This window comes from Amblyomma mixtum, chromosome 7, assembly GCF_055824585.1.
Source record: "Amblyomma mixtum isolate Tamu chromosome 7, ASM5582458v1, whole genome shotgun sequence".
Taxonomy (NCBI): domain Eukaryota; kingdom Metazoa; phylum Arthropoda; class Arachnida; order Ixodida; family Ixodidae; genus Amblyomma; species Amblyomma mixtum.
In genome coordinates, this window is record NC_143018.1 from 125,210,558 (window position 1) to 125,230,068 (window position 19,511).

The following is a 19,511-nucleotide window of genomic DNA, read 5'->3' on the forward strand; positions in this document are numbered from 1 at the left end:
TAATGAGGTCACCCACGGATGCCTGACGCCCCCTTTTGGAGCACACGACAACCAATAAAAATAGTTGTCTTCCGCTCCGACAGGGGGCGTAAGGCGTCCATGGGTGACCACATGACATACCTCATTACTGCATACAGAGATATGGATACAACTGAACTCATCGAAGCAGAGAGAGAGTCATGCTAAAGAAGCAGGCAAAGTCTGTAGTCAGAGTGTGTAGTTGTAATGTGTATTCAAATAAAGCACTAGTACACCACAAACAGACTCGCAGTCAATGCCAAACAGTGTGCCAGGAAAGGCTTTTGCCTTGGAGCACTTTAGAGATGAATTTTTTACAATAGGCTCAATGCCACATTTAGGCACGTGGCCACATTAAGACAAGTAGAGTATGTGTAAGCACATTGTAGTTGCAATGGGGAGTTTTGCCTGTCACCATTGGTCTTGGTGCACTCTTTGTTGTTCTAAAGTAAAGAAATAGAATATGCCACTTTCGGTGGTCAAGTGAGAGTGCAAATCACTGCACCATCCCTTTTGTTCAAATATAAAATTTAACCGAGACTTCCTTGATAGTTACAGACATACTGGCACTGGTTATTCTACCACTTGCCACTTCTAAGTCTGCGTTCCCGACCAGACTTGCCGTTTAGCATCAGCTAAAAACCACAACTGCCAGCACTATATGTGCAAATCGCAACATGCTGAAACTCCCGGTGGGATCGGTCTATTGCAGTGTCGCGAGCCTGCTTGCTAGTTCTTTTATTTGCTTTATGATTAAGAAATTTTCAGCACAGTGCTGTGGGTTGTGGCCAGTGGTGAATAAAAGGTGGGGTAGGGGATTCCCCTGCTCAAGCCACAGGTAAACCCACCCCCCTTCAACAGGGCTTTTTCGGTCCATGGAATGCTACATGACCGACGCTTTCAGCAGTGAGAAAAGCACCCCTTCTCTACTAGCTTTTTCTTAGGCATCGAAACGGGCGGCTAAAGCAACCACTAACCGCTTCCTAACCGCTTCCTCCCCACCCTAATTTTGCCTCTTCAGGGAGCAGAGGTTTGTTGATATGAGTGGAACCGTCAGCTTGGCAACGAGGAGAGAGCCTTCCCTTCTCCCTCCTTTATTCAGAGACACCGGCACCCTTACCCTGCACTGCTAGGAGTCACCTTATAGCAAAGAGGAAAAAAATACAAGCAAAACGAGCTTCTCGCAGACCCTGTTGTGTATCTGGCATGTTACCTATAGCGGCATTTACATGAACCCGACAGGGCTGGGTTGAGTCCAGTTGTCGGGTCGAAAACTGGTTACTGGGTTCATGTAAATATGTGCCAAGTCTGATCAGGTCCAGTCAACTCCGTCGCAAGGGGTAGATTCACAGACTCGACACATTACCAGCGTTAAAATACACACAAAGGACAGAGAGCACAAACACACAGGACAGGCACTAGACTTCAACTGCCGTTTATTGCACACGTATGTGAAGAAGTCACTATGCACATCTGCGCATGCTTGATACGCAAGACATATTTGATTAACACCATCGCTGGCTATCGCCGACACATAGAGTACAAAAAGAAAATGTAAAATCACAGTACATTGAAGTGTGTGCTTTTTGCCAGGTATGTCTTGTGTATCGAGCATGCGCAGATGCAAGTAGTGATTTCTTCACACACGTGTGCCATAAACGGCAGTTGAAGTCTAACGTCTGTCCTGTGTGTTCCTGCTCTCTGTGCATTGTGTGTATTTTAACGCTAGTAACATGTCGCAGTATGTGGATGAAAAGCACCAACTAGCCCGACTTTATTCTTTAATCAAGGGGTAGGTTGGCTCAACGTGACCCTGCCTTTAAACGCTGTCGAGTCGAAGTGTCGGGTTAGCAGGAGGGGAGAGGATAAATGCAAACCTGTTTTCTGTTTGCGCTGTCGCGCCTGTAGGACTGCAGTGGTGTGCCGCAATCTTGGAGGCTGCCACAGCTCACTCGCATTTCACTGGTTGACACTTGGTGTCGCTACTGTCAAACCAGTCTCTAATCGCTAAAATCAAGTACATGTAAACAAGCAGGGGTCGAGTTGGGTTGATCTTGCTCAGCCCGACCCCCGAGTCAACCCGACGATGTCGGGTTCATGTAAACAGGGCTTATACTCGGGCACAGCTCTTTTCGCATAGTAGCAAGGGCTAGGCAGGAGAGGGTAGGAGACAGGCTTGTTGTCCCCATATCATGGAGAGTGGATTGTTCGTTGTCCGGGCTAGGGGTGCAGAGTGGTGAAGGGGAGAAGTTGGAAAGAGGGGTGGCTAGTCCTAAGGAGCCTGGCTACAGCAGCACGGGTATAAAGCCCACCTCTTTCTCTTTCCTGCTTAGCCTCTGCTGCACTGCCAGAAAAAAAGGCTATCCCCGAGGAAACACGGATGGCTAATACTATGTGCACGACGAACAGAGCTGCATTCCAAAGCTTAATTTGCAATGTGCGCAGGACGTACGCAAACAGCCAATATCCACCGACCCAAGACGCTGCTTACACGCGATGACACCGTTCCCCTGCCTATGCCATTCGGCGCATCCTGGGGCCTCAGCCTTCAGCTCCTGGCAACCTGCGCCCTAGAAGCTTCGTACAGCGGGACTCAATATCTTATCTCTCTCACTGGTAGTTGGGGATTTAAAGTGTTGGCAAGTGTTGGCAAGCAAACACTGTGGTTCTAGGGGCCAAATAATTGAAGATTTTATTCCTGCAAATAATGTATGTCTTTGGATTACGAAAAATGCCACATACTGTTGCCCAAGCTCCGAAAAAATGAGCTTTCGTAATCTAGCCTTCACATCACCATCTGTTCCTAATGATTTTAAATGGAATGTTTTAAATTGACCCCTTGGGAAGTGATCACCTGCCTGATGTTATCAGGCTCTCATTGTCTACTCCTGTCATCTCCACAAGACCACAGCACTGGAAAGTTCACCTCGCCGACTGCTCACTTGTTAAAACGAATGCCGGTTTGGGAGAGGACGTTTCTGAAGAGTGCAGCATAGACGAAATTAACATGCTCACTTGTTAAAACGAATGCCAGTTTGGAAGAGGACGTTTCTGAAGAGTGCAGCATAGACGAAATTAACAAACTGTTTACTGCATGCATGATACTGGCAGCAACACTAGCTATTCTGCGAACAACAGGACTCATACAGAGGAAACACAAAGTATGGTGCACACAAGAATACACATTGGCAAAAAAAAAGAAAAACAGCAAGACAAAGCCTGGGGCAGTCTCCATCGGTATCCGACTGCAGAGAGTTTTTTTTTATCTTTAAAGGGTCAGTCTACTCACCGAGATGACTATATAAATAATGGCATATTCTGATAGTTGGCACCCTATAACATCAATAACGAGGGAACTGCTCCCGGTTTAGGCAGGAATTTATATTTTATTTCGGCGTTAAAAGTCGCGTAAAAATGCATGGTGGCGACCCCAAACGTTCATTTTGTTCAAGAAGGTGGTAGTCTTTTTTTGTAGAAGCATAAGTGAATATACTACGTACCATTTGTATGCCCCAATGTCAGAGAAATGCACGTTTTGTTCTAGTAAACTGTATAAGGCGTACCGCTCGCTTTTTCTGTGAATCACATGAATATTTATAGTTACACGTACGCAAAACGCAGGCACATTCCCACTTTTAGTTCAGCGTATGCTAGCAGACACGCAAAAATAAACTCAGCCTATGGTGGCGCCATCTGGTTGTCAGAACGGGAACCATTGCTGTAAACAAACCGACTCTCCACTTAAGCCTAGGAGCGGCAGAATCGTCACTCTAATTATTAAAATGAAGCAAATTTATTTCTTATATGTTTTCTTATAGGCGAGATGAGACGAAGCGAAAGACCGGCGCCCCATTTAGGGCCAGCGAACGCACTGAAAAAGGCAGCAACAACGAGAATTCAGTCCGAAGCGAGAGGTCCGGCTTCGACGGGCGCCGCCATGTTTGTCGCCGCGTGGCGGAAATCCAGATGGTTGCCAGATGAGACTACCATCTCATACAGATGTGTTCCCACTTCAATAAATTCTATTTTAAAATGTTCTACCGCACTTCTTGGCTCCACAGCTGGCTAAACGGTAATTTGAGTAAAGAGCTATCAGTTGCCTGCAAAGAAAATATGGTCGATAAAATTCAGTAGACTGACCCTTTAAGAGGGCTAAGGCTAGAGCATGGTACATCCGATGAAATGCAGAGAAAACTTCCTGGCAGATATATGTGTCCTCTATAAGCAGTTCACTACCCTTAAAGAAAGTGTGTGAACAAGTTGGTAAATTCACTGGTGACCATACTTTTGCATTTCCAGTACACAAACATCATTAGAAGAACAGGACAATATAGTACTGGGCGAGCATTTTGCTAAGGTCTCAAGTTTGTCAGACTGCACAAATGCATTTCGGAAGCACAAAGCAATAGACCTTATGCAAAATTGCTGCCATCTATCGGAGAAAAGAAGAACCAGTGGAAAGCGGCCCTGTTGGAGGATGACTGAAGCTCGTTCCGCCTCTGCTCTCTGGATTAAGGCGCGCCCTGCGTTAGCTCCCTTACAGCTGTGCTGGCTCGAAAGTCTTATTTCCTGTCACTTGAGCTTGTAAACATGACTGAATGGCCAGTCGACCTTTTTCTGCTGCCCAAGTTTCCAAGTGACTTCGCAGACACTTACTATGCGTCCAAAACACTTTCCGAACGCCACCGGGTACGGAGCTACAAGTTTTGAAGCAAAAAGCTTCACTAGGCTAGTCAACACCAGGTCTGGCGTGCGCCGTGATCAATTTTAGCCACATCTGCGCGTGCGCGAGTTCGCCGCGTCACGTCACTGGAGAGGCGCAGTGGTCGGCGGAGCCGCCGCTGAGTGCGGCTTCGTCGGTCAATCTTCACCGTCGTTCGCGCGCTCTGCGCGTGTTTACCGAGTGTGCATCGGCGTGCGCTCGGCTTCCTCGTATGACGCTCACCGAAGCTTTTCGCTGATATCCAGGCTTAACCTAACTAAGCCATAGCCATTTTTTTTCACGGAGTCCTACGTCAGTCAGTTTGCCGACGCTGAACACCAAGAAATGTACGAAGCAAGTGTAATTTTCGTTTACGGCTAAAAATGTGCGCATTTCTGTCTAGCCTGAGTCAGTTTTTATTTGGCTGGATACTTTTTGCGAACGGGTGTGCCGCTTTAATTCCTGCTGTTGTGGTAGTGCTTTCTGTGTGTTGCGTCGGTATCGAAAGCAAACGATAGTAAACTTCACGCTCATGTTGGTAGTGTCGAAAAAAGTGGCCTCTCAACATGCGACCCTTTTCATTTTCCTTGAAAGTTCATACAGCATTTGTTTGTTTGCCCTAGTGCTCTAGTGCCCAGAGCCCCTAGTTTGCCCTAGTGCCCTAGACAGAGAAAGAAAACACGTTATTATTATTACCGGGCACATAGACCCCTAGGTCCCCACACTACCCCACTACACAATTGTTTACCATTCTTGGAATATCGCCATTAAAAACACGTAGCCCGAGAATGCAGCAGTGTCTACGGTTTTACCACGACGAGCAAGCAGTTGTGCACTGAGATTTTTGGAGCATTTACACGCGTTATGCATTCCCGCAACTACAGTAAAAGCTCGTTAATTCCACACTGACGGGACCGCGAAAAATTGTCGAATTATCCGAATGTCGAATTATCGAATGAACAGCAAAAAAACAATGTTTGCCGCAACCTTTATTTGGCAAAGAAATCTGTTATCGTTGCCTGCTTTTTCGAGCGAATTTGAGCGACTACGATAGCTCTTAACAGCTGCCAGGTGCTGCGCGGCACACGCACCGTCAGGGATTTTTTCACATTAGTCCTCCCGCACGGACAAGGCTTCTGTGGCTTCTTTCACCGTGCACTTCGGCATTTGGGGCAACTGCTCACAATCGTCACCTTCCGACGAATCGTCGTTGTCAGCGCCTGTCACTTATATTATTGCATCCTCGGTCAGCTGACAGGACACAAAGGCGAGGCGCGTGCCTGTGCGCTACCCACACGAAAGCAGCGCGGGGAGGAGGTGAAGCGAGCGCGGCTTCTGCCGCTTATCTGTTCTTTCAGCCAGCATCCGCTTCGCGGTTGCTGCTGCCACGTGCGTCTTATCTTTTCTCTTTATCTTTCCTCTGATCTTCTAACTCTCCTCTATCTGCACTAGGCAGCGGTGGTTGCTCGGCTGAGCCAGTAGTCTGGCCCGTGCAATTTCCTTTCACCCTTCTCTCAGTCGCAACAAAACAGCAACAGCAAGCAGCCCAATAAACACGCTGACAAGGCGCGCAATTACCAAAAAAGGCGCCGCCTTATGGTTAAACAACCGCGATCGTAGCAGCAAGAACACGTGGAAACGACGACACACGACACCAACACGACTGCTGCGAAGCACAAAAAAAAAGACGCCAGCCGCTTCGGCCGCCGCTAACCTCGCTTCCCTCGCCCTCGCTCACGCTGCTGACGGCGATCACCATACAGATGGCCTATCAGGCGTACAGTAGCCCCGCTCGTGGCAGTGTTTTTTTCTTTTTGCTCTCGGCACACCGGCTTGGCGGGCTGCGGAGTGAAGTCGAATTAACCGACGCACGGCAAAATTTGGTCGAATTAACGAGAGTTTCGCCCCATAGACTCCTATGTATAATTGTAGGGACCTCGCGTGCGCGTCGAATTATCCGATTTTCCGAATTAACGGGGGTCGAATTAACGAGCTTTCACTGTAGTTGGAACTGTGGTACCGCTTGAGCGGTTTCCCTTACGGTCCTTTTTTTTTTACACAACACACGGTTTCGTGGAAACAGGTCGGTTAAGTGAAATCGCTACATGCATACAAGCCGCCGCTGCACAAAACAGGCACCTTTCCCTGGTCTAACAGAAACGATTGACTGACTTGCAGTGCACAAATGTTCCGTACCACGGGTACTTGACCTTTGCTGGTGTTTCTGTCGAAACAAATATTCACACTAAAAACTAACACCTGTAACCGCTGTGGCGGATAACGCTAGGAGCGACGGTTCTCACGAAGCGCAACCCGTACCACTGAACAGCTGATCATGATTACTCTCTTGCGGGGCCGATAATCGCAGCACGTCACGGGCAATCGTAGGAGAAAAACAGCTTTTGTGTGATATTTTCTTCGTGCCTGCAAAGCTTATTTCTAATTTCATTTGCTACATGGCGATAACGAAATGTGTTTCGCAATGTCTCAACATGTAGCGATGGTTCTGCAACTTTTGTGCCGCGGGTGTCGGGGATCGCAGTCCAAAAATAAAAATACGCTCAAATCAAGCGCTCTTGCCTTTTTTCCCTGGGCGCCTTTGTGACCCTTCTGCGTATATCAAGGCACTGAGCAATATGTGGGCATATTGAAGACGGTGAAACTCGAGCGCGCGCGACGAGCGTGCACCAGTACGCGCTATGAATTCGGCAGCTATCCTCCAACATGGTGGATCACACGCGGCAACCGCTAGATAGCAGTGCATTTCGCATAAGGTCTATAGCAGAAAAACAAATACTTCCATCTAGAGTAGGTATGCATGAGGAATACAACCACCTTTTTGCACTGCAGGAATCAAATAAGGTATTATCCTCCGGTAAAAAGACAGCACCAGGACCAGACAATGTGCATTACACTGTGCTTGCTCATCCCTCTGCAGCTACTGTAGAGGCACTGTTGAAGTTCTTTAATAAAATATGGGTAACTGGGACAGTGCCTGAGGAGTGGAAAAAAGCAGTCATAGTACCTTTTCTGAAACATGGAAAAACACCAAGTCCTAGCAATTACAGACCAATAACCCTCACGAGCTGCATTACTAAATCTTTCGATAGGGTAATAAACATTAGACTGACCTTTGTACTTCAATCCCGGCGACTTTTAGACATGCATCTATTTGGATTTTAAAAAATATGTTTGACAACTGACAACCTTGTCCGCCTAGAAAACGCCATCCGGGAGTTGTTCATCCGCAAGCAGCACTGTATTGGGGTCTTCTTCGACCTGGAGAAGGCCTACGATACTACGTGGAAGTTCGGCATCCTCCGTGACCTAGCAGAGCTAGGTATCTGCGGCAGAATGCTGAACTGCTTGAACGACTTCGTGTCTAGCCGCACATTCCGAGTCTGCCTAGGAGCAACTCTCTCCATGGATTCTACCCAGGCGTGGATTCTAAGCACGACACTCTTCATAGTAAAAATGAATTCTTGAGCTAAAGCAATACGCAAGTCCATAGTGTATTCGGTTTATGTAGATGACCTACAAATAGTGTGCACTTCCTCTAGCATACCTACCTGTGAGAGACAAATACAAATCACACTAAGTAAACTAGCTGCTCAGGCAGAGAGGAATGGATTAGAGTTTTCTCCTCAAGAAACAGTAGCTGTTCTGTTCTCAATGCAACGAGTACTACAGGTCAAGCGTAACTGACACTTGAACCACACTGCCCTACCAGTTACACAGGAACACAAATTTTGAGGCATCACTTTTGACAAGAAACTCACATTTCTACCACACATTAGCAACCTTAAAGGGATACTGAACCAAACTTTTGCAGCTGCTCTTTTACATGTAAACAAGAGCTTGAATGGTGAAATTGATAAATACGACAAGCATTTTAGTGAAAAAGGCGGATAACACCTTTTTTTTCACGATTTATTGCCGTATCGTTTCACCTGGCGGCCGCCTGTGGAAGCTGCGACTAGACGTCATTACACCCGCGCGCCCACCGTTCCCGCAGAAGCACGATTGCCATCGCTACTCGCGGCTTTTCCTTGTCTGTCGTCAGCTCATGGCATACACGGATATATCAAGATGTTAATCGATGCTGTCTACATACCATAACCGTATGCACGCTTATGTACGCTAAATGCAGCTGTTTTTTCCGGACCTTACTCCATTTCTAACATTCTCACTTTTAAAACAGAGGCCCGACGATGTTCAGACTAGTGGCGCCATCTTGTGGTTAGCAGGGAAACCATTGTTGTCAACAAACCGAAGCCCCTCTTAAGCCTAAAGGGGGCAGAATCCTCACTCAAAATAAAAAATAAAGCAAATTTATTACTCGTACATTTCCTTATCGGCGACAGGAGACAAAGCGAAAGACCGATGGCCCATTTATGGCCACTGAAGGCGCTGAAGAAGGCAGTAACAACGACGAATCCAGTCCGAAGCGAGACTTCACGCATCGAAGGGCACCGCCATATTTGTCGCCGCGGGAAGGTGCCATGACGTCATGCTCTTCACCTCGCGTCAGCTGGGAGGGCCTGGTGTGCGCTCATGAAACATCGCAAATAAAACCATCCGCTGAAGAATATGCGCAGTGACGACTAGATTTTGGTGTAATCACATTCCAATCCGAGAACCTATTTTCAGCGTTTTTATTCAATTTTAAGATTTTGCTTCAGTATCCCTTTAAAAAGGAAGCTTCTCAAGCCCTCAGTGTCCTAAAAGTGCTCTCAAGAAAATGGTGGGGGTCCGACAGAGCATGCCTTTTACAAATCTATCGCTCTCTGGTGCACTGTAGGCTAGACTACGCATGCATAGGGCGTGATTCTGCAAGAGCATCCTACCTGAAGCGATTAGGCCCTGTTCATAATCTTGGTCTGTGCCTATCATCTGGAGCATACATAACATGGCCGGCAACCATCGTTTACGTTGAAACCAATGAGCCTACTTTAGAGGATGGAAAAATCGCACTTGCATGCACATACATCTTAAAAATCCATCCTCTTCCAACACCTCTGCCATTCCATCGTCACCAAGTGCCCATCTAAGCGATTATTCAACAGCAAACCGCATTGTATCAGGCCAGTAATACTGTGCATTGAAGATAAATGCAGAGAGTTTGCAGTACTAGGTACAGTACTAGACTGAACAATGTGCAAATATGTGGATATTTGCCACCATGGTACAGCCTCTCTTCAGTATGTGACTTCACACTGACACATTTACGCCACAAGCAAATGCCACATCAGCACATACTACAGGGATTCTTTGCATTGCAAGAAAAATATGATACCTACACTGCATTTTACACTGATGGCTCAAATACAGAAATTCATGTTGGAAGTGCAGTAGTTCGAGGCAAAATTGAACAAAATGATACGACTACAAGAATGCGCATCGGTTTTTTACTGCAGAGTGTTGTGCCATCTTCGTAGCTGTAGAACAAATAGTAAGAGAGAACATTAAGAATAGCATCATTTACACCGATTCCCTGAGTGCGTTCAAATCAATGCACTCTAGAAATGCTGCTGAACCTTTACTAGGAAACATCATACATTATCTAGTTTAAATCACAACACAAAAACATAACATTAAATCTGCTGAGTCCCTAGCCATGTCAGAATTGTAGTTAAAGCACAGATGCATGAACAGCACAGGCACGATTGGGTTTCATAAAACACATGAACATGCTGCACAGGGATTGCTTGATGTTAATGCGCAGTAAACTCAGGTGTAAGTGGCAGGCTGCATTGGAAGAGCACATATTAGGCCTCTCTCTGTAAAGCCTGTTTTAGGAGAATGGAAATCATGTAAACATCGAGAACGTTTTACCGAAGATATGTCGACTGCGCATTGGACAACACATCTTACACACGACTTCTACTGACAAAACAAGGCAAACTTCTCTGCGAGAGATGTGGTGGTGGACTCGCAGTAAACCACACTTTAATTTCATGTATAAAACTTTAACAAATAAGAAAAAAATACAACTTTCTGCAATGAATACATCCCATTTCACCCCAAGTTGCTTTTAGGTGATGTATGCCTTAAGGAGGCCAGTGTTTTAAACAAACTGTAGGCATCAAGAGCTTCACCTTTAACACAAGACATTCCAACTTTGTGTTTGGCGCATCATAACCTTAGTTGCTTTTGCACCGTTAAACTCCATATAACTAACTATGCAGAATTGAGATGTGGAATAAAATCATTGTTTATCTGAGTTTTAATTTCGTTTAGTTCATTGCTTATAAAGGGTACGGATAGTCATTGATGTCCATAGGGGTTTTTGAATGCGTCAAAGATATAGGTCAGTCGTTAACCTAAAGAGAAAATAGTAATCTTACAAATGCTTTGATCCGTCCATGGGGAGCCTTCGAACAGTTTGCTGAGATGAGAAGCCCAGCAACAAGTACTGCTGAATAAAAATACAGCCATCAACGGCTATGCAAGAATGCACATAGCTATTGAAATAGTACCATTAAAGGGCAACTCCGGCGATTTTTCAATGTGCATCGATTGAAATGAAATTTTAAGTCTGTATTCTTTATGATAGTCTGATGACCCATGTAAAATTTCGCACCTGAAACCGGCGTAGTTTTCCCGCAAGCGAATTTTGAAGAAAAGCGCTCCTCGACGCGAGCTGACGCGAGCGGCACCCACTGACCGAGCAATTTCTACAGGCCACCCTGTTCTGTGACGTCACTGGCGGGGCGGCGTGTCAAGCTGGTTGGGCGCGCGCTGGCGCTGGCAGTACTGGCAGTGCAGGGGAAAACTGAAAATTGGTTTTGAGGAAAGTAACTGACGCAGTAATGGACACCCGAACCGCGACGTAAGGGAGGAGTGAAAGAAGAAAGGAAGAAAGAGGTCCGTAGTGGAGCTCTCCGGAATTATTTCGACCACCTGTGCAATTTCGCGCCATCTTAACGTGCCTGATGTGATGTGTACGCCAGAGTGATGGGTCACGGCAACTTCTGTTGTGCTGTGGGGTGCACAAATTCTTGATCTGTGACAACGGGCGTGATCTAGCGTAGGTTTCCTAGCGATAAGAACCTTCGCGACAAGTTGGTGAGAGCTGTCCGCCGTGTAAACTGGTCTCCGAGGAAGCATTCCCGCTTGTGCTCGGAACATTTCGCGCCAGATTGCTATGACGACAGCGTGTACTTCAAAGAGAGCTTTGGACTCGCTAAGGCTTCGTTCAACTGGCGCTTGAAGGCATATTCTGTGCCAACGTTATTCTAGTACAACCGTCTATCGCAGCGGCCAGCTGAACGAAGCGCGGCCGTCAAGAAGAAGCCTTATGTTGTATTGCAGAACTGTAGCTGGAGTGAACTCACTTCCAAAAGCTCGCCGTCGAGATAAAGCTTCGCAGAGAGGACTGTTGGTGATGCATGCGCCTGTAAGGACGTTGTGCACCGCGGCAATGTTCCGGCAGCAGACTCTTTCATCAGGCTGGGTCGGCCGGCACTGGCCACACGAACAGCTGTCGGCGGGAGCATCTCATTAACTTTAGTTCTGACGACTCTGTCACAAATGCATGCATGAGAAATGACTCAAGTAATCACTTCTCCGAGTTCAGACCGTCTCCGTGCTGCAGGTGACGCGGCCTGTGGTGTGACTAGGCTGGCTCGCGCGGCGGTGGATCATACCTGAAAGGCGACTCGTCCAGTCCAAAATCGTCGAATGAGTCGTCTTCTAAAGACTCGCTGGTCTCGGAAAAGCTGTCCTCCGCGCTTTCAGTCATGTCGACAGTGCGGCGCAGGGTAGTTGCGATATCTTCGGGGACCTCACAGCGCGGCGAACCCGCTCGTGACGTCACAGTCAATCCCGCACGAAGGCACCTCCCGGTTTCGGTTTTGCGGTTTCGGTTTCGAGTTTTGCGTTTTTTGCTGTTTAAAAATTATTTTACGGTTGCTTTTGAAAACCTTGTATCGTACACATTACAGGAGGTTCTTAGGAACACAAAACAGCCATTAACATAAAATGGCTGAAAAATCGCCGGAGTTGCCCTTTAAAGATCAGTGTTGAGCAACTTTGCCTTAATGCATGCAGCTATTGAGATATCATGTTGCTTTACCGAAAACGGCCTCAGAATTATTTATTAAACAATTTTTCCAACTTTGTATCAGAGATGCGAAGACCTGAGATTGAACGCAAAAGCCTTAATCATAGCAGTCACCATGTTTGTAAAGTGGAAGAACTACAGCAGTCTTCAAATTATCTGAATTGTCACGCTTCGGCGGCGACACACTCGCACAACTCCAAAACACACGGGCTCCACAATAACAACCTTTATTGCACTCGTCTCCCTTCTTCCTGCCGCCACCGCTCCGCCTGATGATGATGATGACTTGGCGATCCACTGGCGCCCTCTCGTGACATCACCCGGAACTAAACCCTCTGTCGCCACACTGTCCTAACAGAATAAATGGCTTCACAAATTGCTCAAGCTAGCGTTGTTGTGACATAAGTGCAAAGTGCTAAATGTCCTTCAGCACCCTCGTAGTCTTTTTGTCATGCCCTGCTGCCTTGTTAGTGCCAAGGTTCTTTACTACTGCTATTCAACATTGAGAAACTTCCCGTAGGGTGCAAATTTCATGCGGAAGTATGAGGCTGTGCTATAGCAAGAAAAGTCTAAGAACGCAAAACGAACCAATATCAGTGAACTAGTGGTTTAAATTCTCAGCTTTGTTAGAATAGTGAAATTCAGGACCTGCATATTGTTTAGTTGCCTTTCTGATCTCATTATTAGCAACCCCTCTGACCTATTTCTTGTTTTTCTCTGCACTTTTTTCATTAACACTCTGTTGCATTCTTTTTCCTTTTCTGGTCAATACCGCCACATAATTCCTCAATGTGCTCAAGTGAAAAACTTGTTGCATTGCTGTGTGACAAAAAGCATGGTTTTGTCATCCAACCTGTTCGTCTTCTTCGAAATGAAAGACCCACTCTGCAATTCGTCAGAACTTTAATAAGGTGCTGTATACATTGCCAAGCATCGTAGAAGATTGGTCGGAGAAATACGAGAGAGGTTTTTGTCCTGCAGCGGGTGTACTCAGGCTTATGATGATGATGATGATGATGAAACCAAGAATTGGACATTTGCAAGTTATTTAAACTGCAAAAATGCATAAGCCTTATTGTCTGCTCCGGGGCTTACTACAACTAGCACGTTCAAAATTGGCGATTCTTTTTGACGAAGTGGTTCGAAATTCCTGAGCGAGTTCTCGACTCAGGACAAGCCAGTTTTTCGATTGTCTTCAAATATCTTAATTATTTTGGGCCTCACTGCGAGTTGTTCATGGTGTTCCATGAAAGGGTATGCGAAACAAATTTTCTGGAGAAGATGGCACAGACGTCACTGACAAATCTTTCAGGGATTTGCATAATATATTTTTGCACAACTACATACAGTAATATTGTTAGTTTCTTTGTCTGTTATATGCACTCATTCAGCTGCGTTTCCCAGTGCTTTGCATTTCTTGTTCATCATATCTGTCATGTTTCATAACCTAAAGTTTGTCATTATTATTCGCATCACGCTTTTCTCCTTTTATATAGTTTTCTGTTCATGAGCAGCTGCGTTTCTGCTGGTGTATTTCTGTTATTGATGTATCAGATTCGTTCCACTGTATGCCTTGTAGGGGGCATGGACCTCGTCAAGCCCATTTAGGGCTTTTTGTCCGTGCCCCTAAGCATCCTAGGATGTTTAAATAAACTGATTTGATTTAATTTGATTTGATTTGAAACCGAAAAAATCTGGTTCCAGAACAATGCAGGAACCAGTGATGACTCATTCCTTGTCCTGTTGGCATTCTACTGGGCTTCAACCACTATCATGCATAGAAGGACAATATTTATTCATAAAGGAGGGATCATACAGGCTCGGCCGTTGCACCTGTCCTCTGTGATTTTCTTTTTTTGTCTGCTATTGTCGGGCGCATTCTAGCAACCTTGCTCCCTTCCAGTTGAAAGAGCTTTTAGTTATGTTGATGGCTATTTCGTTGTCTTAAAAAATCCAAAGAAAGAAAAATTGATGTTGCCTTTAAGGAAGTATTGGACATTTGTCCAGAATAAGGTGCCTGGTTAAAATTCACGTGTAAATTAAACCCAGAGACCCATATGCAGTTCTCAGACATTGAATTGGCATTCACAAAACAATCATATGTACTCCCCCCCTTGTGTTGCTTAAAGAAACACTCTTTTATTTATTATTATTTATTTACAAAATACTGCAGACACTGAGTCCAAGCAGGGTGGGCGAACAAGGTCAATCAAGAGACAAAAAAAACGCCACATTTCAAAAAAGAACAACACAATATAGAAAAAATAATTGGTTAAAACTCTTGGGATAATGGTTTATTTAGCTCATTCCAATCTGTTATTGTGCGTGGAAAAAACGAAAACTTGTAAGTGTCTGTTCTAGCGAATATAGGGGTTAGAGAACTGGGATGGTGTTGACGAGTTTGTCTGGTTGGTGGAGTTTGTCTGGAATCATTTGTGTGGGAGAAAAAAAAATTACCGACGATTACGTTACTTCCTAATGCGAAATTTGAGCGCAGCAAATAAGCTGTTTCACCTTTTCGATAGATTGAGGCAAAGAAATCGAGCAACACATGTATGCGCTATCACAGAATTTTTTTTTTATTTTTCACACGTATTCGCAATTTCGGCTCGGGCGGTGCACATATACAGATCCGCCGCCACCGATCTGGCTCTCTGATTGCCACCGCACAGGGGTTGCATTGGAGGAGGAGCGAGGAAAGGAATTAAGTTCGAGCCGGCGCTTTGACAACCGGAGACTCGCAGGAAGAGGGGGGAGGGGGGCGGCGTGTACACCCAGCGGCAAACGATGGGGGCAGAAGCGCGCGCAGCAAGCGGACAACACGATAAAGGGAGGAGGGAAGAGATAGCAGCGACTGACTGATGCCGCTGACGCCGATAGCGCTGGGGGGATGAAAGGGGGGCGGAGCTGGTTACGAGGCCGACGACGACGCGAAACCCAGGAACGGACGCCAAAGAGCTGCGCTCTAAAAGAAATCCACCCTTGCAGGCCCTATTTATCTTCACTTGGGCCAAGTGCAGTGGTTATGCACAATTTGGAAATGTTCCCGTTTAATGCAGGCTTCAAAGAAGAGTGTGTGGACGGTTAACCGCAGCTTTAAGGACTACGCACATTTTAGTTGGTTGTGTGTGCTACTTTGAAATGATGTGTAAGTTGTTAGTACGCGTGGATTACCACGTGGTATTCAGTTACGCCAGTTATATAACTTACAAGAAAGCGTCTTCTCTCATGCTGTTTCAGTTTTGGTTTCAACATAAAAGTTTATTGTGAGTCTGATGGGGCATAAAAAAAAATTCCGATATAACTATTGTTTTTCATCGGTTGTCAGTCTGGCTCTTGGGGCAGGCTGGCTTAAGTGTTGCTGTCTTAAAACAATGAAGCCGTAGTTAATCTTGTTTTTTTATGTCTCACTTTGTTTACCAGTGACCAATTGTGATGAAATGCCCATCCCGAATACTCTTCAACAACAAGCCTCACGCAATAAAGCCGTTGCTCTTGCGCTTCGAAGAAAAATGCCAAGCTCTGAACATACTAAACGAAATTAAAAATATTGCCCCAAGACACGAAGCGCTACCACCATGGTACACTCTCCCCACAGTGTGTGACGTCACACTAACACGCCTCGGGAAAACCTGTACGCCACACGACCACATAATACAAGAATACCTAGCGCTAGAACAAAAATACAGAAACTATACTGCATTTTATACTGACGGGTCAAAAACTCATGCTCATGTAGGAAGCGCAGTAATACAAGGAAAAAATGAAAATGCAGTACGACTGCCCTCATGTGCTACAGTTTTCACCGCGGAGTGTTATGCTATTAGTGTTGCGGTACAGAAAATAACAAATGAAAACATCAAAAACAGCATCATTTATACAGATTCACTGAGCGTCCTTAAAGCATTAAACTCCAAAAATGCCACGGAGCCAATGATTGGAAGCATCATACACAACATAGTAAAGATCAGAACACAAAAACATGTTATAAAATTATGCTGGGTTCCCAGTCACGTTGGCATTAGGGATAATGAGAGAGCCGACATGTGTGCTGCACAAGCCAGAACAATGGAAATAAAACATGCGAATTTGCCTCCTAGGGATTACATGAAGTTAGTGCATAGCAGAGTAAGAGCCAAGTGGCAAGCTTCTTGGGAAAATGAAGGAAACAACAAGCTGCATACTGTAAAGCCCATTTTAAAAGAATGGAAATCATGCCGCCATAAAGAGCGTTTTATCGAAGTAATTTTATGTCGTTTACGCATAGGTCACACGCACATCACCCATAACTTCTTATTAACAAAAAAAGACAAACCTCTGTGTGAAATGTGTGGTGAGGAGCTCACAGTAAATCACATTTTAATTTCTTGTTCGCAACTCGAAGAACTTAGAAAAAATTTTTTTACGGTATTTTACAATGAACACGTTCCATTTCATCCCGCATTGCTTTTAGGCGAACAAACACTTGTCGAGTTTTCACTTGTTTGTAAGTTTCTAAAGAAAGCCAATGTTTTAAATCTATTATAATGTAACCTCTGCACACTTGACATAAGATCATCTAACCTTGTGTTTGGCGCATGATAGCCCTAGTTGCTTATGCGCCATGAAACCCCATATAACTAACTAACTAACCAATTGTTTACCAGTTGTGGATTTGACATGTTTATTGGTGGATGGTAACGTCTTCGAAACCATTTTAAAAGAAAGCATGCTGCCAGAGATTTGGTGTCTCGTAAGCATGGAGTGGTGTGCATCTCCCCTGTCCATGCAGGATGGCGACGTTCGTGTGACGCTGCTGTCTCGGGGAACCAAGCATCGCTGCATTCTGAATGAGGATGAGGTGAGTGGAGACGGGGCACTTTGAATCATCACTGCTTGTTTCTTGAAAGATGTAAAATTACAAAGTCATGGGTAACTTAATGTATTTATCCTTAGCCCTTTGCTTGCACTGCTACCTTTATACAAACGTTTCGGGCTTGAATGCAACAAGATGGTCAGCCCTTACTTGCGGCACGTCCAGCTCAAAGCCAAGGCATAGACATGTAACTTTGGAGAGTTGAAGGATTCAGGCACCAGCTTGTATGTGGCGCTGTGGGTAGCAAGCTATGCACCAGGCTTCTGAGGGATAAGAAGCTCGTGCTGAACAAGACCATCACATTTTGCGAGGCTGTTAAGGTTACGGCAACTCAGACACGCACTCTAGAAAATGAAGTGAAAGTTGACGTGGTGAACGAAAAGCCTGAAGCTGCAGCGCAAATGCCTGACCTTGGTCAGTGGTGATTCTTTGGTCAGCAGCGAAAGTGTGGCTGCTGTGGGAAAGCCACAAGCCCAGGCAGGGCCCCTCACATGGGGTACGACTTCCAAGCCACTTCGTGGCCTGTTGAAGAAGTGTCAGTGAAATAGGAGTGCCATAGGGAGGCGGCATAGAACCATCTCCACCGGACTCCGATGACTGATTCTCCCAGTGAAAATCAACATCGTTATCGGGAAACAGGACTGGACCATGACCGCCAACCTGGCAGGGTGTCTGACAGAGATGAAGGTGGATAGCAGTGTACAGAGTAGTACTTGTTAGGAGGCTAGTTGGTGCATGTTTCCATAAAAGGGTCACAGCGCCAAAACAGACAACACACAGAAAGTTGCGCCTGTCCCGTCTAGCTTTCTGTGTGTTGTCTGTTTCGGCGCTGTAACCCTTTTCTGGAAGCAGTGTACAGGCTGATGAGCTACCCTTCACCTTGGCTCCATCGAAAACGATGGCGACAAACTAAAGAAGGTAACCGGATGCAGCGTCTTAGTAGGATGATTCTGCCACTGCACTTACGCAGCAAGGAAGCAGAAGGGCCGTTCTTTGCGGTCAGAAACGGAAAGCACGTTGTGCTGGGCTTCAATCATGTGAGTCGTTTGGAGTGATCGTTCGCGTTCACGAAAGCTCTTCTTCCATGGCCACTGAGCAAGACGTTTTTACTCAATTTTCTACGCTCTTTCGGGGAACTGGTTGCATTCGCTGACACTACAGTGTGATGCTCAACGATGGCACCTGGCTTGTTGCTGTGCCTTCTAGAAGGGTACCACATGTACTTCGAGAGCCCCTATGTAAGCAGCTAGTCCGAATACAGTCAGAGGACGTCATCATCAAAGTGATTGAGGTGTCGGACTGTGTGAACGTCCTAGTAATGCGAAGGCAAGATAACCGCTGGTCCTTAGGGGTAACGGAGTGGATTCCAAGAGAAGGCAAGCGTAGCAGGGGGCGGCAGAAAGTTAAGTGAGCGGATGAGATTAAGAAGTTTGCGGGGATACGGTGGCCGGAACTAGCGAAGGACAAGGTTAATTGGAGGGCACGGGAGAGGCCTTTGCCCTGCAGTGGGCGTAGTCAGGCTGATGATGATGATAGTGGATCTCAGACAAGCTAACTGCTGCCTGAAAAGAGAGCACTACAAACTTCTGCACCGAGAAGAAATAAAAGCAGTATTAGCTGGAGCTGCTAGATCGAAGCAGGCTGGATGCAGGTTGTTGCATCGTATCCATCGGATACCTTTTGATGAGAAAGCCTCCAGGATACGTACCTTGGCATCTGATTTGGGAGTTACACTTTTCTGTGCCTGCCGTGTGGAATAGCATCAGCACCTGAATTCTTTGAAAAGGCTGTGTATGAAAATTTTCCTAGTTTATTGGGCGCACATGTTTGTATTGATGATGTCCTTGGTTTGGGGCAAATCGAAGGAAGAA

General features: G+C 45.8%; 1 protein-coding gene across 1 annotated transcript in view; it reads left to right on the forward strand.

The window, feature by feature from the left end:
• The window catches only part of Eogt (EGF-domain O-GlcNAc transferase), an 87,405-nt gene that overhangs the window by 51,650 nt on the left and 16,244 nt on the right, over positions 1–19,511 (forward strand). Inside the window, exon 12 of the mRNA XM_089553426.1 lies at positions 17,557–17,625. Within this exon, the coding sequence (XP_089409552.1) occupies positions 17,557–17,625 (69 nt within the window). The remainder of the gene's footprint in view (positions 1–17,556; positions 17,626–19,511) is intronic.